The sequence below is a fragment of the Octopus bimaculoides genome, chromosome 2 (assembly GCF_046866305.1).
Source record: "Octopus bimaculoides isolate indiv1 chromosome 2, ASM4686630v1, whole genome shotgun sequence".
Lineage (NCBI taxonomy): Eukaryota > Metazoa > Mollusca > Cephalopoda > Octopoda > Octopodidae > Octopus > Octopus bimaculoides.
In genome coordinates this window covers 76,540,538-76,560,057 of record NC_142929.1, presented here as the reverse complement: position 1 = coordinate 76,560,057, position 19,520 = coordinate 76,540,538, and the positions used below count along the sequence as shown (strand labels likewise).

At 36.0% G+C, this 19,520-nt stretch overlaps 1 protein-coding gene across 22 annotated transcripts in view; it reads left to right on the top strand.

Annotated features, from left to right (window-relative positions):
• The window catches only part of LOC106874645 (citron Rho-interacting kinase), a 351,869-nt gene that overhangs the window by 146,941 nt on the left and 185,408 nt on the right, over positions 1–19,520 (top strand). For all 22 annotated transcript variants that reach the window (XM_089347064.1, XM_089347057.1, XM_089347060.1 and 19 more), the window contains exons 6-7: positions 5,609–5,702; positions 11,827–12,036. In XM_089347064.1, coding sequence (XP_089203190.1) covers positions 5,609–5,702; positions 11,827–12,036 — 304 coding nt within the window. The remainder of the gene's footprint in view (positions 1–5,608; positions 5,703–11,826; positions 12,037–19,520) is intronic.

Sequence of the window (19,520 nt, the reverse complement as noted above, 5' to 3'; positions counted from 1 at the left end):
TCTCATGGAATAAATCTGCTCAGTCCATTGTCATGTCAGCTGCCAAAGTTGGATCTCTCTTCTGTGCTTGCAAATTTCTTACAGCTAAGAGTATCTTGTGTCTCTATAAGGCCACCATTTAACCTTGCATTGAATGTTGCTGTCATCTTTGGGCTGGTGCTTCCTCTCAGTCTTTAACTTGTTTGAATTCAGAATCAAGCTGTTAACATAGTGTGCCCACTTCTTTTTACTAGGCTGGAGTCTAGTACCCTTGTCATGACCTTTAAACATGTTACCCAATTCTCTTCACAGTTGCATGGGTTTTCTGTTGCTTCCAGTTAGTCATAAGTCCTTTTATTGTAATAGCTCCTTTTCTCAAATGCTGCTCCCTGGAACTCATTATCATCATCTTGTTTTCCTCTGGTCTATGACTTTTAATTCTTTAAGTCTTCTGTCAATCAACATCTTTTGAATTTGTTTTCCCCCTTCTTTTCCATCTTTGTAGTACCTTATGCTACAGTGGCCTCAAACTTTGAGACAAAATCATATAAAAATAAATATAAAACCTTCACACATAAAGCAATTATAATTAAGTGAAAGAGACAAAAGGATAATTAATTACAAATCATTATATATCAAATGAAGTGGCTTCATTTCAAAAAGAGACTAGTTTTACTGATCCCTACCAATTGGTTGGCAGTGTTTAAACTGGTCTGAGGTTGGCCTGGAGATTAGGGGTTTACTGTCAAAATAGAAACAGCACCCCGCCAATTTATCTCAAGTGAAAAAGATATTTGTTGTTGGTGAATATTTAAAATGTGCCTAACTCTTTTGTTAATACCCAATATATTTAAAATTCTAAGTTTATTTGTCATTTAACTGTGTTGTCAATATTAAATAGCAAGTAAAATTAGAAAATTAAATCTCTTATGTATGTGATTTGCATCTGGATTAAAAGAAAAGGTAGACACATTTGAAATATTCATCATCATCATCATCATCATCACCATTCATTTTCTTCACGTCTCTATTTTTCAGTGCTGGACTGGATTTAATGAGTCTGGATATCATTACATCTGTGTGTCTACCCCTCTCACTTACAGAATACAGTTATCTTCACTACTACTTCTCATGTCTTCTTGTGTAATTTCATAATTGCATAGGTAATTTAATAAACAATATATCTGTTTCTCTTTGCCAATTTTTAGCAAAGAGAAAAGCCAACACAGATGAGAAAAGTAAATATGAGTTCATAAAAATAAAAAGCAAGTTTCAGTGGAGCATTGATAACACTGCTGCTAGAAATATTAGAGGAACAAAATATTTCTAGGTTAGAGAAAATATTACAAACAACCTGTTTCAAGAACATATTGGCAGAAACTAGGCAAGGGATAATATATTTCCAGAGATTTTGCTAAATGGACTTTTAAAATGGTCATAAGAAAATGCTTTAAAAAATATTTTCAGAAACAAGTTTTTAAAATTTTTACCAGGCACATTTTGGAATGGAAAGTTTTAGTATTATATATTATATATCTAACATGCTCAGCTTATTGCTGTAGGTGTCATTGATGTGCCAGTTGTTTACTTCCTATGAACTAAGATGATATGTTCTTTTCAAGCCTTTTCATGTAGAAATAGCAGCCAAATCCTTTTAAATCTCACTCTACTGTCTTAAAAGAAAAAAAAAAAAAGACACATTGGCTGAGTGGGTAAAAAAATTTGCTTCCTAAGCATGTAGACTTGGGTTCAGTTCCACTGTGTCACACATTGGGCAAGTGTCTTCTATAACCCCAGGCCAGCCAAAGCTTTGTGCGTGGATTTGGTAGACAGAAACTTACAGGAGCCACTTGTGTGTGTGCGCATGCGTACTTGTTTGTCTTGATATCGTGATGCTTGCAAACAAGCATCACCACCATACAGACAACATATTCATTACTGGTCTTCTATGAAAAACATGTCTATTACTTTGCTTGGAAACAAGTAAGGGTTGGTGACAGAAAGAGCATCAATCTATAGAAAATCTGATTCATGTCATCTGACCCACGAAAGTATGGAAAATAGACATTAAATTATGATGGCACTGATTAATCTAATATGACTACTTGAATAAAAAAATACTCAGATGGTGTGGTCATGTCTGGAATGCCTTTGTTTATAGGGCTACTTGATTAGTGCTGACCTGAGGCTAAACAACAACAGTCAACTGACTATAAGCACTAACAATGCCATTGTTAGAACTAAAATAAATAAATGTCAGCAATAGGAATTATTTATAAGTTGTTTTGGCAGCTAAATCTCTTTTGAAATTTAACATTTCTTTTAGTACAGGCTGTCTTTCTTGTGTAGACTTGTAATTCATCCACATAACCATTCCGTGACTAAACCCAAACCCAAACATATGCATTTTTTTTTTTTTATGTTGGTTTTAGTGAAATATAGTGTTTAAGTTCTTATTCTCTGCTCTCTGGGATCAAATTTCACCATGGTCAGCTTTGCCTTGTCATCTTTTTAGAGTGAATGTTAGTTCTGTCTTCAGCTATAACAATCATCAAGCTGGTTAGTCAGTTTTTATGGAATATAAGTGACCAAGATCACAATATTCCCCCTGAACTGGATACTAGTTCATTGCATGGTTATTCATTTTAAACTGAGTGAACTGGAGCAATTGTTTTGCTCAAGAACAAAATGTACTGCCCAGTCAGGGAATTGAAATTATGGTTTTACGATTATGGGTACAACACCCTAACCACTAGGCCACATACCTTCACTTTTCATTGTTTTAGAGTTGATAAAAATGTACCAATCCAAGGTAGTGAATTAGTATAACTGTAAGAAAGTTGAACCAGATGGCTGTTTTTGTTCTGGCCCTTTCATTCTGTGTTCAAATCCAGTCATGGCTTACTTCAGTAATAGGCTTAACCTGTCACTCAGTTTTAACACCACCACTTAGCACCTTGGATACCTTTAGGAGAGTCCACTCTGTTACAAGCATTCAGGCCATACTTTTAGCTTGAGGATGCTTCCTCCCTCCCCACAGTCTCAGAGGTCCTGTAAAGGTCATGGATACTACTTCCTTATTGTGTAGAAGATGTAAAAAAGAAAAATAACTCAGTAGTTCTCATTTTTTAAATATTGCTCCTTTTTCTCTTCTTTACTAACACTTTTTCAACACCTGCCTTGCTTTGTTAAATTCACCACAGTGAATTGCAGTGACTGGTTGATGGTCAGTAGAAGTAATCATTTTATCAATATAATATGGAATGTCAAAACATTCTGACCACTAATATTGATTTCAAATTTTGGCGCAAGGCCAGCAATTTCAGGGAAGTGGGTAAGTTGATTACATCAACCCCAATGCTCAACAAATACTTATTTTATCAACCCTGAAAGGATGAAAAGCAAAATTGCCCTTGGTAGAATTTGAACTCAAAACATAAAGACAGACAAAATGCCACTAAGTATTTTGCCCAGTATGCTAACAATTCTGCCAACTTACCTCCTTAATTTCTGACCACTAATATTACCAGATGATTCACACACACACAATAAAAATTGAAAAGAAAAAAAAAAAAATTTAAGGAGTAGAACATTTAAAAAGATGCATTTATAGCTCCTTACCTCTCCATAGAAAAAGGGGACCACAGAAAATGCAAGCACAGAAAAGTGAACATTAAAACACTGATGATATCTGTGAAATTTCATTTCATTAGTAAATTACCATGCCTTGTAGGAATTTGCTGTTGCATCAGAAAGATGAAAATAAGTGCTTAATTCTGCAATGGATTAGTGTTCCATTCTGTGAGTACTCTATTCACAGTTACTTAAACATCATGGAAACTAGGACAAATTTTGACCCAGTGTGTTTATAGATTTAAGATCTTTTTAGATAGACTTTACCATGATTTTAAATAAGATCTAATTTTAGTGTTGGCTCTAACATTAGTTGATCTTGTTAACACATTAAACATTTATTACTGTATTTGTTTACATCTGGTTGAAATTCATTTCTTTTTTTCATTTCCACTATTGCTGACATTAGAAATAGTAAGGTTTGTGTGCAGTAATGGTAAAATATACATTTCTTTTTGGTATTTTGTACATTGTGTGAGAAAACCTATCAAATGTACTGTCAAATTTGTTTGTGTCAGTCAGTTAACAAATTCTATATGTGTCATTTTGAAGGGGGAAAAATACATATGATAAAAAAAATTACTCAAATTAGGTGTTATGCTACTAAATGGGTAAGCCAAAAGTTAATAACAATTGTCAAGATAAGATATTTCCAAGACAATTAAATACAGAAGCTAATAAAGTGTTGTAAGAAAGGTTAAAGTCACAAAAATCTTGTGATTCATTATTAGCGAGCATTTCATTTGCTTGGCTATGTGGTTAAGAAGCTTGTTACCCAACCATATGGTTTTGGGTTCAATCCCTGCTGTACAGCACCTTGGGCTGTCTTGTACTATAGCCCTGGGCCAACCGAGTGGATTTGGCAGATGGGAAAGAAGCTGCTGTAAATGTATGTATCTGTATTTATATATGTAATATACATTTTCACATGCACAAGTACACACATATATACAGAGCGAGGTAAACATATATGTGTGTGCCCCTTTATCTTGACACCACATGATAGTTGTAAATGAGCATCACCAACATACTAGCAGTCTCATTTGTTTCCAGCCTTATGTGAAAAATATACATGGCCATGAGGAAATGTTACCTTGCTTGGAAATAAATGAGGTTGGTAACAGGAAAGGCATCCAGCTATAAAAAATTTGTCTCAATGAATTCCATCTAACCTATACTGGCTGGAAAAGTAGATGTTAAAATGACGATGATGATTTCATTACAATCAAAGCCTAAAATGGTTAATGTCTTGTTTTCTTAGAGCCACTTGTGTTCACTGAATTCCTTTGAGATTTAAGTTAGAAAGCAGGAAAGAACAGAGTTTGACAAGTTACTTTGAAAGGTTCATTTAAATCAGGGATCGACAAAGTGGACAATATTGACCCCTTGTGGGGCTATCTAAGGTCAATATAAAGTGACTGAATTTTATTGCTCTTTATCAATTTCATTATTTTCATTAATTTTTTTAAAAATATTTCTTATTAAAAATGCAATATTGACTCAAAAGAACAAAGGAATTATTATTTTTAAATCAAAAATTTTATTTTTTATTAATTATACTTTGTATTTTTGAAATTTACATGATGGGGGTCAATATTTTATCAAGGATTCCATGAGGAGATCAATGATATAGCTTTCCGATCCCTGATTTAAATGAACACAGGCACTCATGAATAAAATTATAACTTCTATTTTTTTTTAATCTAAAGAACCTACTTTCGAAGATTGTTTTGTTTTCAAGATGAATGATACTTCAAGCCATTTACTATTGAAATTCTTCCAAAAGTAGTAGTTAACCTTAAAAGTCTATAACCACTTATTTTCATTATTATTTTTATTTTTAATGGCTACAAATTTTGAGCAAGAGTGACAGCTATATTCTGACTGGCTGTCATTTATATCAAAGCATTTTCTCTTATTCATGCCATACTAATGTTTTATTGCTACTTTCTGCTGATTTCTTTCTATTGATTTTTCCTTCCTCCTTCCAATGCAGAGATATTAAACCAGAGAATGTATTGCTTGATAGAAATGGACACATCAGACTTGCTGATTTTGGTTCTGCTGCAAAAATGTCATCCAAAAATTTGGTATGTCTTTATTTATTTATTTATTTTTTTTTGCAGATGCTCAATAAAGTGGGGTAGTTGTGTAGGGGTTTGTGAGGAAGGGAAGAATAGTGATACAGTAACTGAAAAATGGTGGTGGCACAAAGTATGGTAAAGCAGAGAGTGGAAAGTGACGATGCAGCTGGTAAACATGGTGGTGTTGCAGTTGGGGAAGAGTGGGAGTGCAGTTGGTGAGCGATGATGTTGGTGCAGTTAGTGAAGAATACTGGTAGTAATGATAGTAGTACAGTTAGTGAAAGGTGATGGTGCAGATGGCCATTGTTGCTGTTGTTTATCCTCAGTTCAGCCCTGATTGTGCAGACTGATAACTGAAGTCAATCCAGCTGTGACCATCCCATTTTTTTCCTTTGTGCTGGGAACTCAGGACCACATTATCCAATGTTGTACATTTTGGAGATGCTGGAGTGTGATTGAGGGAGATTTGCTTGCTATTTCGAATAGGGCAAGCAACTACATAGCGGGTTCCCTATGGTACTGATGCAGTTGATGATCTGTGATGATGCATTTTCTAATGAGTGATGGTGCACTTGGTAAAATGATGGGGATACAGTTCAGGAATAATACTGATGCAGTCTGGGCAGTGCCATTTGAGAAAAATGGTTGTGCAGTTGAGGAAAGAATGATGAATGGTAGTAAAATGGTGGAGGTGAAGTGGTGCAGTTGAAGGAGAATAGACATACAGCTGGTACAGTGGTTGGTAAATGATGATGCATTTAGTGTATGGAGGTGGTGCAGTTAACGAAGGTCAGCAGTGGTGGGGGAGAGCAGTAGTTGACACGAGGGAAGACTAATGATGCAGTTGGTGAATGTAGTAGTGGAGTGCAATTGATGATGAGCAATGGAACAGTTGGAGAATGGTGGTCATTACCACTTTTTTCCAAATGTCCCACCTCTGCTACATTCTATAGCCACCTTGATGCACCTTTAACCTCCATCTCTGTCACTGAACTTCACCCTACACACCATCCCCGTACATTTTCATTTATCCTCCTTCCTGAACCACATCTCTCTCACCTCATTTTACTCCCCTCCATTCTGATATTTCTCATTAACCACACTTCCACCCTTGTTCATCACGACATTCACCCCTCCTGTCATCTTTAACCATCTGACACTTATGGAATTATACACCCTTCCCCCTCTTGTTCTCTTGTACTCACTTTCTTGTGCTTTGCGATGACTTGGCATACTATTACCACCCTCTCTATCTTCTTTCTAGCTACTCCTACCTACCCTCATATATGTGGGGTGGTTTTATATCTTCTCTATAGTAAGACACTTGTGCTTGTCCTTCTGTCATAGTTTAGCCTCCCCAACACCTGGTATAGTCACCTCCCCCTCTCAACCCTTCTCACTCAATCAAGGGGACATTTTTCTTGTATGCAAATTACTTGGTGACCTTAAAAGTGGTGGTGTCACAAAAAAAAAAAGCATCTAGTACACCTTGTAAAAGTGGTTTGACATTAAGAACGGCATCCAGCCTTAAAAACCATGCCAAAGCTGACATAGGAGCTTGATGTAGTTATGTGGCTTATCAGACCCTCTCAAGCTGTCCGACACATGCCAACAGGGGTTGGACAAAATAATGGAAATATCTTAAAATTTCAAGCAAATTTATTTTAATATGGTGTAGGACTGCCTTTGGCAGTAATTACAGCTTAAATTCTACAAAGTATGGACTCGTACAAAGTTTGAATTGTTTCCAAAGGAATTTTTGTCCATTCTTCAGCTAAAACAGTCTCCAGTTCTTGTAATGATGATGGTGGAGGATATCAACTCCTTACTTGCTTTTTTAAAATGCACTATAAATATTCAATAATATTGAGATCTGGCCAGATAAGATATTCAACTTCACTAGAATGTTCCTTGTACCATTCACTAACAACTTTAGCTGTGTGAATTGGTGCATTATCATCCTGAAAGATTGCGTTTTCCTCTGGAAACAGTTCCGCAACCATAGGATGAATTTGATCAGGTAAAATGCTTAAATAGTCTTGACTATTAATTCTGCCATGAAGGGAAACCATTGAGCCAGCAGATTTCCAAGATATAGACCCCCCCCCCCATCATCACAGATCCTTCTCCAAGTTTAACAGTTGGAAGAAGGCAATCTGGTTCAAATGCTTCTTTTGGCTGTCTCCACATGTATACTCAGCCGGTGGTTGGAAATAAGGTAAAGCATGACTCGTCCAAGAAAATAACATTCTTCCAGTACTCTAGGGACCAATTCTGTAGGTTTTTACTTTGCAACATTTGTTTTTGAAAGTAGTGGTTTTCTGATTGCAGCCCTCCCATGAAATCTGGCTTTGTGCAGCTCCCAGCGAACAGTTTTTGTGGAAAGTGGATTCTTGAGGTGATCATTAAGCTCTGCAGTAATTTTGGGAGCTGTACTTTTGTGATCCTTTCTAACGATTTGTGTAAGAGTCCGACGGTTCTTACCTGAAAGTTTTGGTTTTCTTCCGGAGTTTTGTTTCAACGAGGAGGTTTTTCCCTCTTTCTCAAAGGCTGTCATTACTTTCAAGACAGTACTTCTTGATATACCAAACATTTCGGTTGTTTTCATCACACTAGTGCCTGCCATACGAGCACCAACAATTTCATCATCATCATCATGAAACGTCCACTTTCCATGCTAGCATGGGTTGGATGATTTGACTGAGGACTGGTGAACCAGATGGCTACACTAGGCTCCAATCTGATTTGGCAGAGTTTCTACAACTGGATGCCCTTCCTAACGCCAACCACTCAATGATTATTGATAAAATTTAAACTAAACTTGGATTCTATGCAGTTAGAAATACACACACTGTCACCCTAAATACATTAGGATTCATTTCATGTTTTTAAATACTTTTATGTTAGATGTTAAGAAGGAATCCAGCTGTAAAAACCATGCCAAAACAGACAGTAGTAGCCTGGTGTAGTCTTCTACTTGACTCGCTCCTATCAAACCATCCAACCCATGCCATTATGGAAGGCAGATGTTAAATGATGATGATGATAAGGTGGATAATACTTCCCAACCACATGGTTTTGAGTTCAGTTTACAATATGGTACCTTGGGCAATTGTCTTCTACTATAGCCATGGATCAACCAAAGCCTTGTGAGTTAATTTGATAGAGTTGGCATTAGGAAAGACACCGAGCTATAGAAATCATGCCAAAACAGACATTAGAGCTCATTGGATCCTGTCAAACTATCCTTCTTGTGCTAGCACATTATGTTCTGAGTTTGAATTCCACTGAGGTCTACTTTCAAGGTCAATAAAAGAAAGCACCAGTCAAGTGCTGGGGTCAATATATTCAAGTGGCCCCTAAAATTGCTAGCCTTGTGCCAAAATCTGAAATAATTAAGTGGTCTGGCAGAATTGTTAGTGCATTGAATAAAATGCTTTGCAACATTTGTTCCAACTTTACATTCTGGGTTCAAATTTTGCTGAGGTTGACTTTTCTTTTCATCCTTTTGGGGTAGATAAAATAAGCATCAGTGAAATACAAGGGTTGATGTAATTGATTAATCCCTTACTCCCAAAATTTCAGGCCTTCTTATAGTAGAAAGGGTTAATATTGAAGGTGGCAGAATTGTTAGCACAGCAGGCAAAATGTTTAGTGGCATTTCATCTGTCTTTATGTTCTGAGTTCAAATTCCGCTGTGGTCGACTTTGCCTTTCATCCTTTTGGGGTCAATAAAAATAAGTACCATGGAGGCAATGACTGAGACCTTTGGCATTGTCGTGCTTGAGAAGAAGACCCATCAAGCCAAGCAAAATCACAGTCATTACAGATAGCAGTGGAACATAAAAAGCACCCCAGTGTCACACAAATGGCACCTGTGTCAGTGGCACGTAAAAGCACCCATTACACTCTCAGAGTGGTTGGCATTAGTAAGAGCATCCAGCTGTAGAAAACCATGCCAAATCAGACTGGAGTCTTGTGCAGCATGCCAGCCCGGTCAAACCATCCAACCTATGCCAGTATGAACAACAGACATTAAATGATGATGATGACCATATGAACACTGGGGGGTTAATGTAATCAACTTACCCCCTCCCCCAGAATTGCTAGCCTTGTAGCAAAATTTGAAATCATTATTCTTGATGAGCTGGCAGAACCATTAGAGTATCAGAAAAATTGCTTTGCAGTATTTCTTTCAGCTTCATACACTCTGAGCTCAAACTCCACCATGGTCAATTTCATCCTTTTAGAGTGGTCAATAAAATATAGTACCTGTCAAATTCTGGAATCGATTCTATCGATTAACCCCACTTCTCAAATTTGTTGGCCTTGAGCTAAGTCAGAAACCTTATGCTTGTTGTTGTTGTTATTATCTCTTGTGAATTTTACACCTACCATCTAAATGATTACTGTCAATTTCTTATATAAATAGAGCTAAACAAATGCACATTTTACTGGTTGTTAATATCTAGCATTTTAGATGCAGCATGATAAATGTGACTGATAAGAGAAAGCCAAACTCTCCTGCCTTGGATAGCAAAATATTTATGTACATTTATGAATATATCTGCTGGGAATACCTATAACATCTGTGTATATAATCTAAAAATTTATGCCGATATTAACAAGAACACCCACTACTGATAGCTTACATTAATCTCAGTAACGTTTGTTTGTTCTCTCAGTTAACCAGTCAAGATTTAATCTAGATACTTTTAATTTTTTTATTTTTAGTTTTTCTTTAAAATGATTTATTTCGTGAATGCCTTTTCAAGTTGCAGAGTGATGGCAATATCTGAGTTCAAAAAAATTCAATCCGTTATAGTTTTCAAATAAAAAGAAATAAAAATAAGATAAAAGAAGAAAATTCCAATTTTAAAGTTAATAGAATGTGATATCAAACAATAAAGCTAATAAAGATGTGACATAATAATAATAATAGTAATAATAATACTAAATGAACAAATGAAATATGGTGCCATTACACAAACAAACATCAATATAAAACCACCTGAGACTAAATGTAATCATTATTTGGAATATAATTGAAAAAAAACTTTCATTATTTGTTTTCTAATATCCAAAAATTTGCCTTTTTCTTTAAACTGAAATCCTTCGTCCTCTAACTGTTGAGTGTTATAATTTTTTAATATTAAATTTTTAAATTTATGAAAAGATAAAAATCCTTAACCTTTCTATAAATATATTTTATGGATACATATATCATCATCAACATCAGTTTACATTCAGTTATGGCTGTGTGATTTAGAAACTTGCTTATAACCATGTTGTCTTGGGTTCAATAGTAGAAGACATCAGGTTGTCGCAGGCTGTACTATAGCCATTGGCTAACCAAAAGCTGAGTGGGTGAAATTGGTTGATGTAAATTGGAAGAAGCCCATTTGCATATATGTGTGTGTGTGTGTGTGTACCCTTGTCTTGACATCACATTGTAGTTGTAAACAAGCATTACTGTCATACAAGTGGTGGTGTTCATTTCCAATTTTCTGTGGAAGCATGTCTGGTCATGGAGAAATATTATCTTGCTTGGAAACAGCTGAAGGCTGAAGACTATAAAAGTATTTGGGTGTAGAAAATCTGCTTCAACAAATTCCACCTAATGCATGCAAGCATGGAAAAGCAGACACTGACACGATAGTGGTATTGGGTATGGTGCAGATGATGATGATTATATTAAGCTTACAGTTCATTTACATATTGGTAAAAAGTTAGGTGAAGGCTTATGGCCTAGTGGTTAGGGTGTTTCACTCATGATTACAAGATCATGGTTTCAATTCCTGAACCAAGTGATGTGTTATATTCTTGAGTAAAACACTTCATTTCATATTGCTCCAGTTCACTAAGCAGCAGATGAGTGACTCTGCAAGAGACTGGTGTCCTGCTGAGAGGAAAGGTTATATCAGTCACTCATACACAACAGAAACTACATAACCATCCCTTTGAGGCTTAGGACTTGAGACAGTGAAATCCAAGGGTTGATGATAATATAACGGTTGACAGTCAGTAATTACTAAAGTACCAATGGTGTTGACTTTTACTTAATATAATTGGAAATTTGATTTGTTTTTGTTTGTTTTTTTAATCTTTTCCCCTTCATATTTGATTGTAGGTGTCTTCACACATACCAGTTGGTACTCCTGATTATGTTGCACCAGAACTACTAAAGATGAACACAGCTAGTAGTGTGCAGCGATACAGTGTTGAGGTAGACTGGTGGTCATTGGGAGTGTGCGGCTATGAAATGCTTTATGGCGTCACTCCATTCTCCAGCAGCGATAATTCAAAATCTGTGACCTACAACAAAATTATGAATTACCAGGTAATGGAATAATTTTCTTAAATTGTCACAACTCTTTTTCATACATAGAAGTCTACATCACAACTTGTAATCATAGTGTACTCACACTGACATATCTAATAATACACCACTTGTGTTGCTGTTCTATGTTTGTTATTTCATTTTGAGGTTTCCATTTCTTTTTTGTAGAGGAAGGTGAACCTTTTTATTTCTTTTCATGGGTCTGCTTTATTATTATTATTATTATTATTTTAATTATTATTAAGACAGCAAGCTGATGGAATCATTAGTACTCCAGGCAAAATGCTTAGTAGCATGTCATCCGTCTTTATGTTCGGAGTTCAAGTTCTGCCAAAGTCAACTTCACTTTTTATCCTTTTGGGGCCAATGAAATAAGTATCAGTTATGTACTGGTATAAAACTTCAGGCCTTGTGCCTTTAGTAGAAAGGATTGTTGTTGTTGTTCTTCTAGTGCATGCTAATTTAGTTAGCAGGTTTTGAGGTTTGGTGACAAGTTTCCTCAAATCTCAAGAATCTTCCTTAGGATTCTTGCAGGATATAGGATGGTACTTACCTGCAGGTCAACAATGCATGTTTCAATTCCAATCTTTTTCAGTCTTTTAGGTAGCATTTTGGGTGTTGTGCGAATTGCACTAATTCCCACAAGATTAAGTGTTGTCTTGGACTTCCACTGTCTCCTTAGTTCACTGGCTTAATCCTGATATTTTTCAAGTTTTCCAGTTTCTTTGATACTGACTATCAAAAGGAATTTCAAAATCTATGATCTTATATTGTTTTTGTCCTCTATAATCATATCTAGTCTTTTTGGTTCAATAGTAAGGTCAGTCTTTATAGAGAGGTCTCACAAGATCCTGTAATCTTCATTTTCTATATCAGAAAAGTGTTCATATCATGTTTTTGAAGCCACATACTCAGCTAACATTCCAACGCACTCTTTTGCCTACACAATCAATTCTGAGCTTTTGTGCAAGTATGCTGCACTCACTTGAAAGGTGATTAATACTTTCATCTCTTTTCCTGCTGATTCTACATTTGCTGTCTGACTGAGTTTTATTGATCTTTGCCTTTATCATATTGTTCTAATGGCTTATTCTTGAATTACTAAAATCAACATTTCAGTCTCTTTCAAGTTCCCATCTGTCAATCAGAGCCAGCATTCTTTTTCATTCTCGGCTCGTTGAATGAATTGGCCATGTGATTCCCCTTCTTTCCATTTGTTTGTTCTGTTCCTTTTGTTCTTCTATCCATTTTTTGTAGCTTGACTTTTTGTCCATTTCAGAAAGAGACCAGAGTATTTTAATACTGGCATACCCCATGTATTTATGGCTTTAATAATCTTACCTCCATTTAATTTTGTTTCAGCACCTTCCTAATTCTCCTCTTGTACTCTTTAGTGACTTTCTCATTTCTCTTTTCATTATTCTATCGTCTTGCAGCACTCCTAGGTATTTCTATCCCTCATTTTTCCACAGTGATGTAATGATGTTGTCTTGTGGCAATGTTATGCTATCAGAGTTTACCTTCCAGCCTCTTCTTAATTAGCATTGCTCATTTATCTACCCTAAACTGCCTTCCAGTATCTTTACTGAATACTCTCACAGTACGTGGGGTTGGTGATGTTGTTGTTGTTGCTACTGTTGGTTTTAAGGCAGTGAGCTGACAGTTTTATTGTGCCTTTCATCTTTTTGGGATTGATCAAATAGAGTACCCGTCAAGTACTGTGGTTGATGTAATCAACTAAGCCCTTACTGTAAAATCACTGGCCTTGTGTCAAAATTTGACACACTGGACAAAATGCTTAGCAACGTTTCCTGTTTTACATTTTGTGTTCAAGTGCTACCAAGATCAACTTTACCATTCATCCTTTTGGGGTTGATAATATAAGTACTAATAGGATAATGAGATCAATGCAATCAGACCACCCCTCCTCCAGATTGTCAGGCTTTGTGCCTATAGTAGAAAATGTTGTTAATGTCTTCAACTACTTCTGTGAGCAATTCTCAAGATCATCTTCCCCATGCTCCTTAAGGCAGCAAGCTGACAGAATCATTAGAGCATAGGAAAACGCCTCACATATTTTTCCCCACTCTACATTGAGTGGACATTCCCAATCTCTTTCTCTTCTAATGTCCAAACCTGCGCCTGTGCACACACACACAACTTAAAATATCTGAAGAATGTGAATGGGCTCCAAATTTATTCTAAAATGTTGCATAATAAATGGCAGTCATTCACCTAAACATATGGAACATTAATTTGACTTCTCTATTCCTTAATTAAAAATTATTGTCACTCACTCTTTGAGGATTATTATATACCTATTTAATAAACATACCTTGAATCCGTGGAGTGCTCATATAATAAATGGCTGATGTATATCAGTATTTGTGTAGCCTTTACATTGTTATTGAACAAACACTTTACTAGTCAGACCTCTGCATGAAGTACTGCTGAGATGGCCACCCCCAATTTTGTTTATCTCTTTAATGATATGTGTGTGTGTGTGTGGTACAAAAAAAACCTCACAAAAACAAGATGAAGAAAATGCAAACAAACTGGATGTATTAGGTTTAAACTCAGGAAAATTAGAAGTGTCAAGCATATGCTCTTTTATGGAAAAGGCAGGTAAGGAAAGAAATAAAAACTGAAAAGAACAAACATGTCTCATATAGACAGTCATGGCATGCTGTTTTCCATGCTGATATGGGTTGGACAGTTTGACGTGGTCTGCTGAACCAGTAGACTGTGGTAATCTCTACTCTGTTCTTTGACACGGTTTCTATAGTTGCCTTCCTAATGCCAATCTCTTTATAGAGTGTTCCGGGTGTTTTTTATGTGGCACCAGCAACAGTGTGGTCACCAAGTAACTTGCAAGATAAAACTCTTCAATTGAAGCAAGGAGTAATATTGAGGAATGTGACTTTGTGTTGGATGATGAGATTAACACTTTAGCATTCAGATTACTCTGTCAAATGCTATGCTTATTTATTCACATTGTTATGAATTAATCCTGTATTATCTTGTAGCTTCAAGATTTTGATGTAATTATTTATTTTACAATGACATTGTAGGGTAGGTGAGAGAGCTTAGATCTGGCTAGTTTGAACATAAAACAGGTAGAATATTTTGGTCAGATATGGCCAGTTTAAATGCTAGAGGGTTAAATATGACAGTAGGACAAGAATAGTTGTCATTCTGCAGAGGAAATACATGGCTACTCCAGTTGGAAAAGTGAGGATAAAGAGAGGATGGTGGTGGTGAAGATGTGTCGGGATGTAAACTCAAATTACAGGGAGGTGAATATTAGTTACGGGATACAGAGGATTGGACTGGATGAGCGGACAGGTAAATTCATGAGTGCAAAAACAGTAGGAGAAAGTTGGGAGAGGAATGCAGTGAGTTGTGAACATGGGTGGGGGAGAAGGAGTTTGGAAGATGAGTTGTGAGGGAGAGATTCATCAGGGACAGATTGTGTGCAGGGGCATAGACATAAACAACATTCTCAAGCACAGCAAATCATCAAATTATCTCAGTTGAGTGAAGCTCAACATCTGGAGGTCATTTTTCACCACTTACTCCTGTATTTCCCTGGATATCCCACTTCCACAGCTTCTGTCCACATTTTATGATTGGTACTTTATGCAGCTGTCCTCATCTATATGCATCATATGACCAAACCAGCAGTCTTCTCTCTTGCACACTACATCTGATACCAATGGCTGTTATAGACATGGAAACTGAAAGTTTAAAGTCACTATTGACCTGTTTTTGCATAAGAGTTTAATAAACATGCAGTCAACTAAAAGGTATTGCGTAATCCTTTAGTTTGATGTTAAATTGATTTTACATATAACTTGACATAACAAACAATAGTATGTGTTTAACCAATGCCAACATAGAACATGGATTTTAAATGATGATGATATGTCCTTCTCTTCCCAATCTCTCCCTCACATCCAGTCTCATTCTCATGCCCATCTTTTCTTTCTCTCTCCTCATTACCAGTCTTTCCTTCTCACAGATATCCTCTCTTCCTCTCTCAGAGATAGACATCTATGTATCTGTTGCATGTTCTTTCTCTCGCTCTTTCTCTTGATTTCTCACATAGTTTCCTATTTTCATATCATCTTCTTTCACTTATACATTCATTATTTTTATTTTGTCTTTCTCTGAATTCTTTTATTAGACCCTAAACCCTTCAACCTTCCCGCCTCTATAAAGAATTACTTTAACAAGCTTTGATGGATGAAGTTACCAATTGAATTTCAGCTATGTACACAAAAGTCGGACAGTTTACTTAACTGATGTATTGTGGAAATCTGCTCATGTTATGGTCGTTAGTAAATATACTCAGCTGTTATCTTTTGCAAATTGCTGCTTTCTTCATCATATTTATCTAGACCAAGATTTCCAAAACATAGCACTTTTGTTGTGAATGAGTTCTAAAGCTCCTGATTTTCAATAGACATCTTTCATTTATCATTATTTGTCATTTGTTCAATGCTCATTTTTCCAAGCAAGTATGGCTTGGGTAAGAATTGATTTTGTGACAGGATTTTACATTTGGATGCTGTTCCTGTTGCCGATTTTCACCTGTTTATTTTTTTTGGGTGGGGGTAAGGATTTTTATATTCCACAAGTCTTCAATTGCACAGCAACAAAGAATATCGACATCAGCACTACTTCACTCAGTGTCAAACAAAATATCAACAAACACATTTGCACCAGTTTTTGTTTCCTCAATTCACTTACAGAGCATTGGTTGACTCAGTGTGTTAATAGAAAACACTTGCATAAGTTACTATGCAGTGGGACTGAACTCAAAAAGTCATGTGATTGTCAAATGAACTTATCTCTTCAACCTTCTCCGTGTGGTTAAGAAGTTATTTTACTGGTAAATCAAAATAAGTAAAGACTATTCTTCAAGAATTCTTCCAAGAATATCATTGGCAGGGTGTTTTGAAACCAAGGAAGATGACTTGGTACTTGTTAACATTGTTCCTATTTTTTTTTTTTTGTATAGAGTGAAAATGTATCATATCTTGAGGAAAAGATTTTTCCTTGAGAACAGGCAGAGGAAATACTGAAGCACTGTGATGAAGGTTCCTGTGTTGAATGCATTAAATACTATGATGAACATCTTTAGTTTAATTCATTTATTGGCAGTTTTAAGCATGTGAAATATTTGACAGTGTTTTTATCTTCACTGATAAAATTATGTCATGTGAGCTAATGAAAGGGCCTTCATATCTTTAATGGCCATTACAACTAATATAATAAGCGTCAGTTTCAGTAATTAGTCCCTCTCTTAAGTCCGTTTGGAATAATCCTGCCTTCTCTCATGAATGTTAGGCAATCAGGTGGCTAGCTTGTTTCCTTGAGTCATCTGTGTCACAGAACCCTTCATTCTATGTATCATGTACATTGTAACAACCATCGTGATGTTACCTAACATGTCCATTAAAGTTACTAGCCATGATAACAAGATCACTGTTGTCTATTATCATAGAAATGATTTTGTAAATCAATCAGTCTTGATATTGACACATTTACAAAGATTACTGTTGGTGTCATCTTATCAAAAATCTGCCTAAACCTCATTATTTTGCCACATAATCTAACTTTTTCAGTTAGTTAATTCATTTCTTTTCCACAATCACCAGCATTGTTACCTACTCAGAAGATTTGTACCTGTGTACCTTGCTTCTGAGGTGTCTAGCTAAGGTTGCCTTCTATCTTGCCTCTTAAATACAACACACATTTACCCATCTCTACTTCAGCATTTTACAATTTCTCCAGATTTATCTTTCATCTTGACAGCATTGATGATACTAGCCCTAAGGCTTTGCCCCAGACAGGAAAAGGAAAGTTTCTGGTTATGTTGTTTGGTTGTTTAACATTTGGAAAGCAGACAGTTTTCTTGATGGTCAAAGGATTCTTACACACGGTTATAGGATCCAACTTGGATACTCCACTACCATATGTCATGTGCTTTACTAGCATTGTCTATGTTAGCCTTTTCATTGATCTGACTGCTTTGCTTTTAACATATTTTGTTACACAAGGATTGAGTGCAATTTATTGTGCTGCCTATATTAGAGAGGTTATCTGTCAGAGCTGAGGAGCCCTCACTCTGTACATTTTATCATTTTTTAATGTAAAATTAATGCTTTTATAACTGCAACTAGCAGGTCCCACATCTTTTCAATGCAGAATTTTAGATTGCCCTGCCAGCAGCTTGCAGAGTCCATATCTCCTTTGAGGTGTACATCATAAGGTGTTTAACCACCTGTTTGCTTTAGAATTTGGATCATTTAGTTGGAACAAAGCTCTTTACATAATACTAGATAATACTAGATAGGAGAGAGCTGACAGAAAGAAGCTCTGCACATTAAGTAGGTGGATTAGTTAGCAAGATGACATAAAGTCTCATCATTATCAAGATTAGTTTAAGTCATGGGGAATCAAATTTGTGAAGACACAGCTTGTGACCAGAGGGTGTTAGCATCCATTCCTGTGATGAGTTACAGTTTCATATTGTCCCATCATAGAATATATACAATTTGTAACTGTCAAAAGAGACACATCATAATAAAGAGACAGATAATGGTTTTGCTTGCTGAAACATAGTAGTTGCTTCATTGGGATCTTGTTGAGAAAATGATGAATAATATGTCATGTACAGGAGACACCTAAATGAAATTTTCAGTTGAAGCTCAAAAGAGAGAGGAGGGGTAGATATAGAGTGATTGAAGAAATAATACACACACACAGAAATTGCTATACCGACTCATAGACAGAGAGTGAGAGTTGGGGAGAACATTCCTGTAAAGAAACTGTATTTGCTCATTCTCATGTAGAAAGCATATAAAATTTCTAGCAGTCAAGAGAGCTATGCATGTGTGTGTATGAGAGAGGGAGAAAGAGAGAGAATATGTTTATACAGTCACAGTGGGAGCCACTTATTGTAGAGCTGTTTAGATAGCAAAAACTATTCAATAGCATTATCTATGATTATAATGAGTAGCTTCCACTATATATATATATATATATATATATATATATATATATATATATATATATATATGTATATATATATATATATATATATATATATCATCGTCATCTTCATCATCGTTTAACGTCTGCCTTCCATGCTAGCATGAGTGGAACAGACTTCTGTGACTGTTTTCACAGGATTTTTACAGCTGGATGCCCTTCCTAACACCAACCACTCAGCAGAGTGGACTTAGTGCTTTTTATGTAGCACAAGCACAGTTTTGGCAAGGCTTTTACAGCTGGATGCCCTTCCGAACACCAACTACTTTAGTGTGGACTGGTTGCTTTTAAGTGGCACCTGCACTGACAGGGTCACCAAGTACTTGATATATATATACAGAGATAGAGAGAGTGTTTCTACTCTGTGTGTGTGTGTGTGTGTGTGTGTGTGTGTGTGTGTGTGTGTGTGTGTGTGTGTATTTATT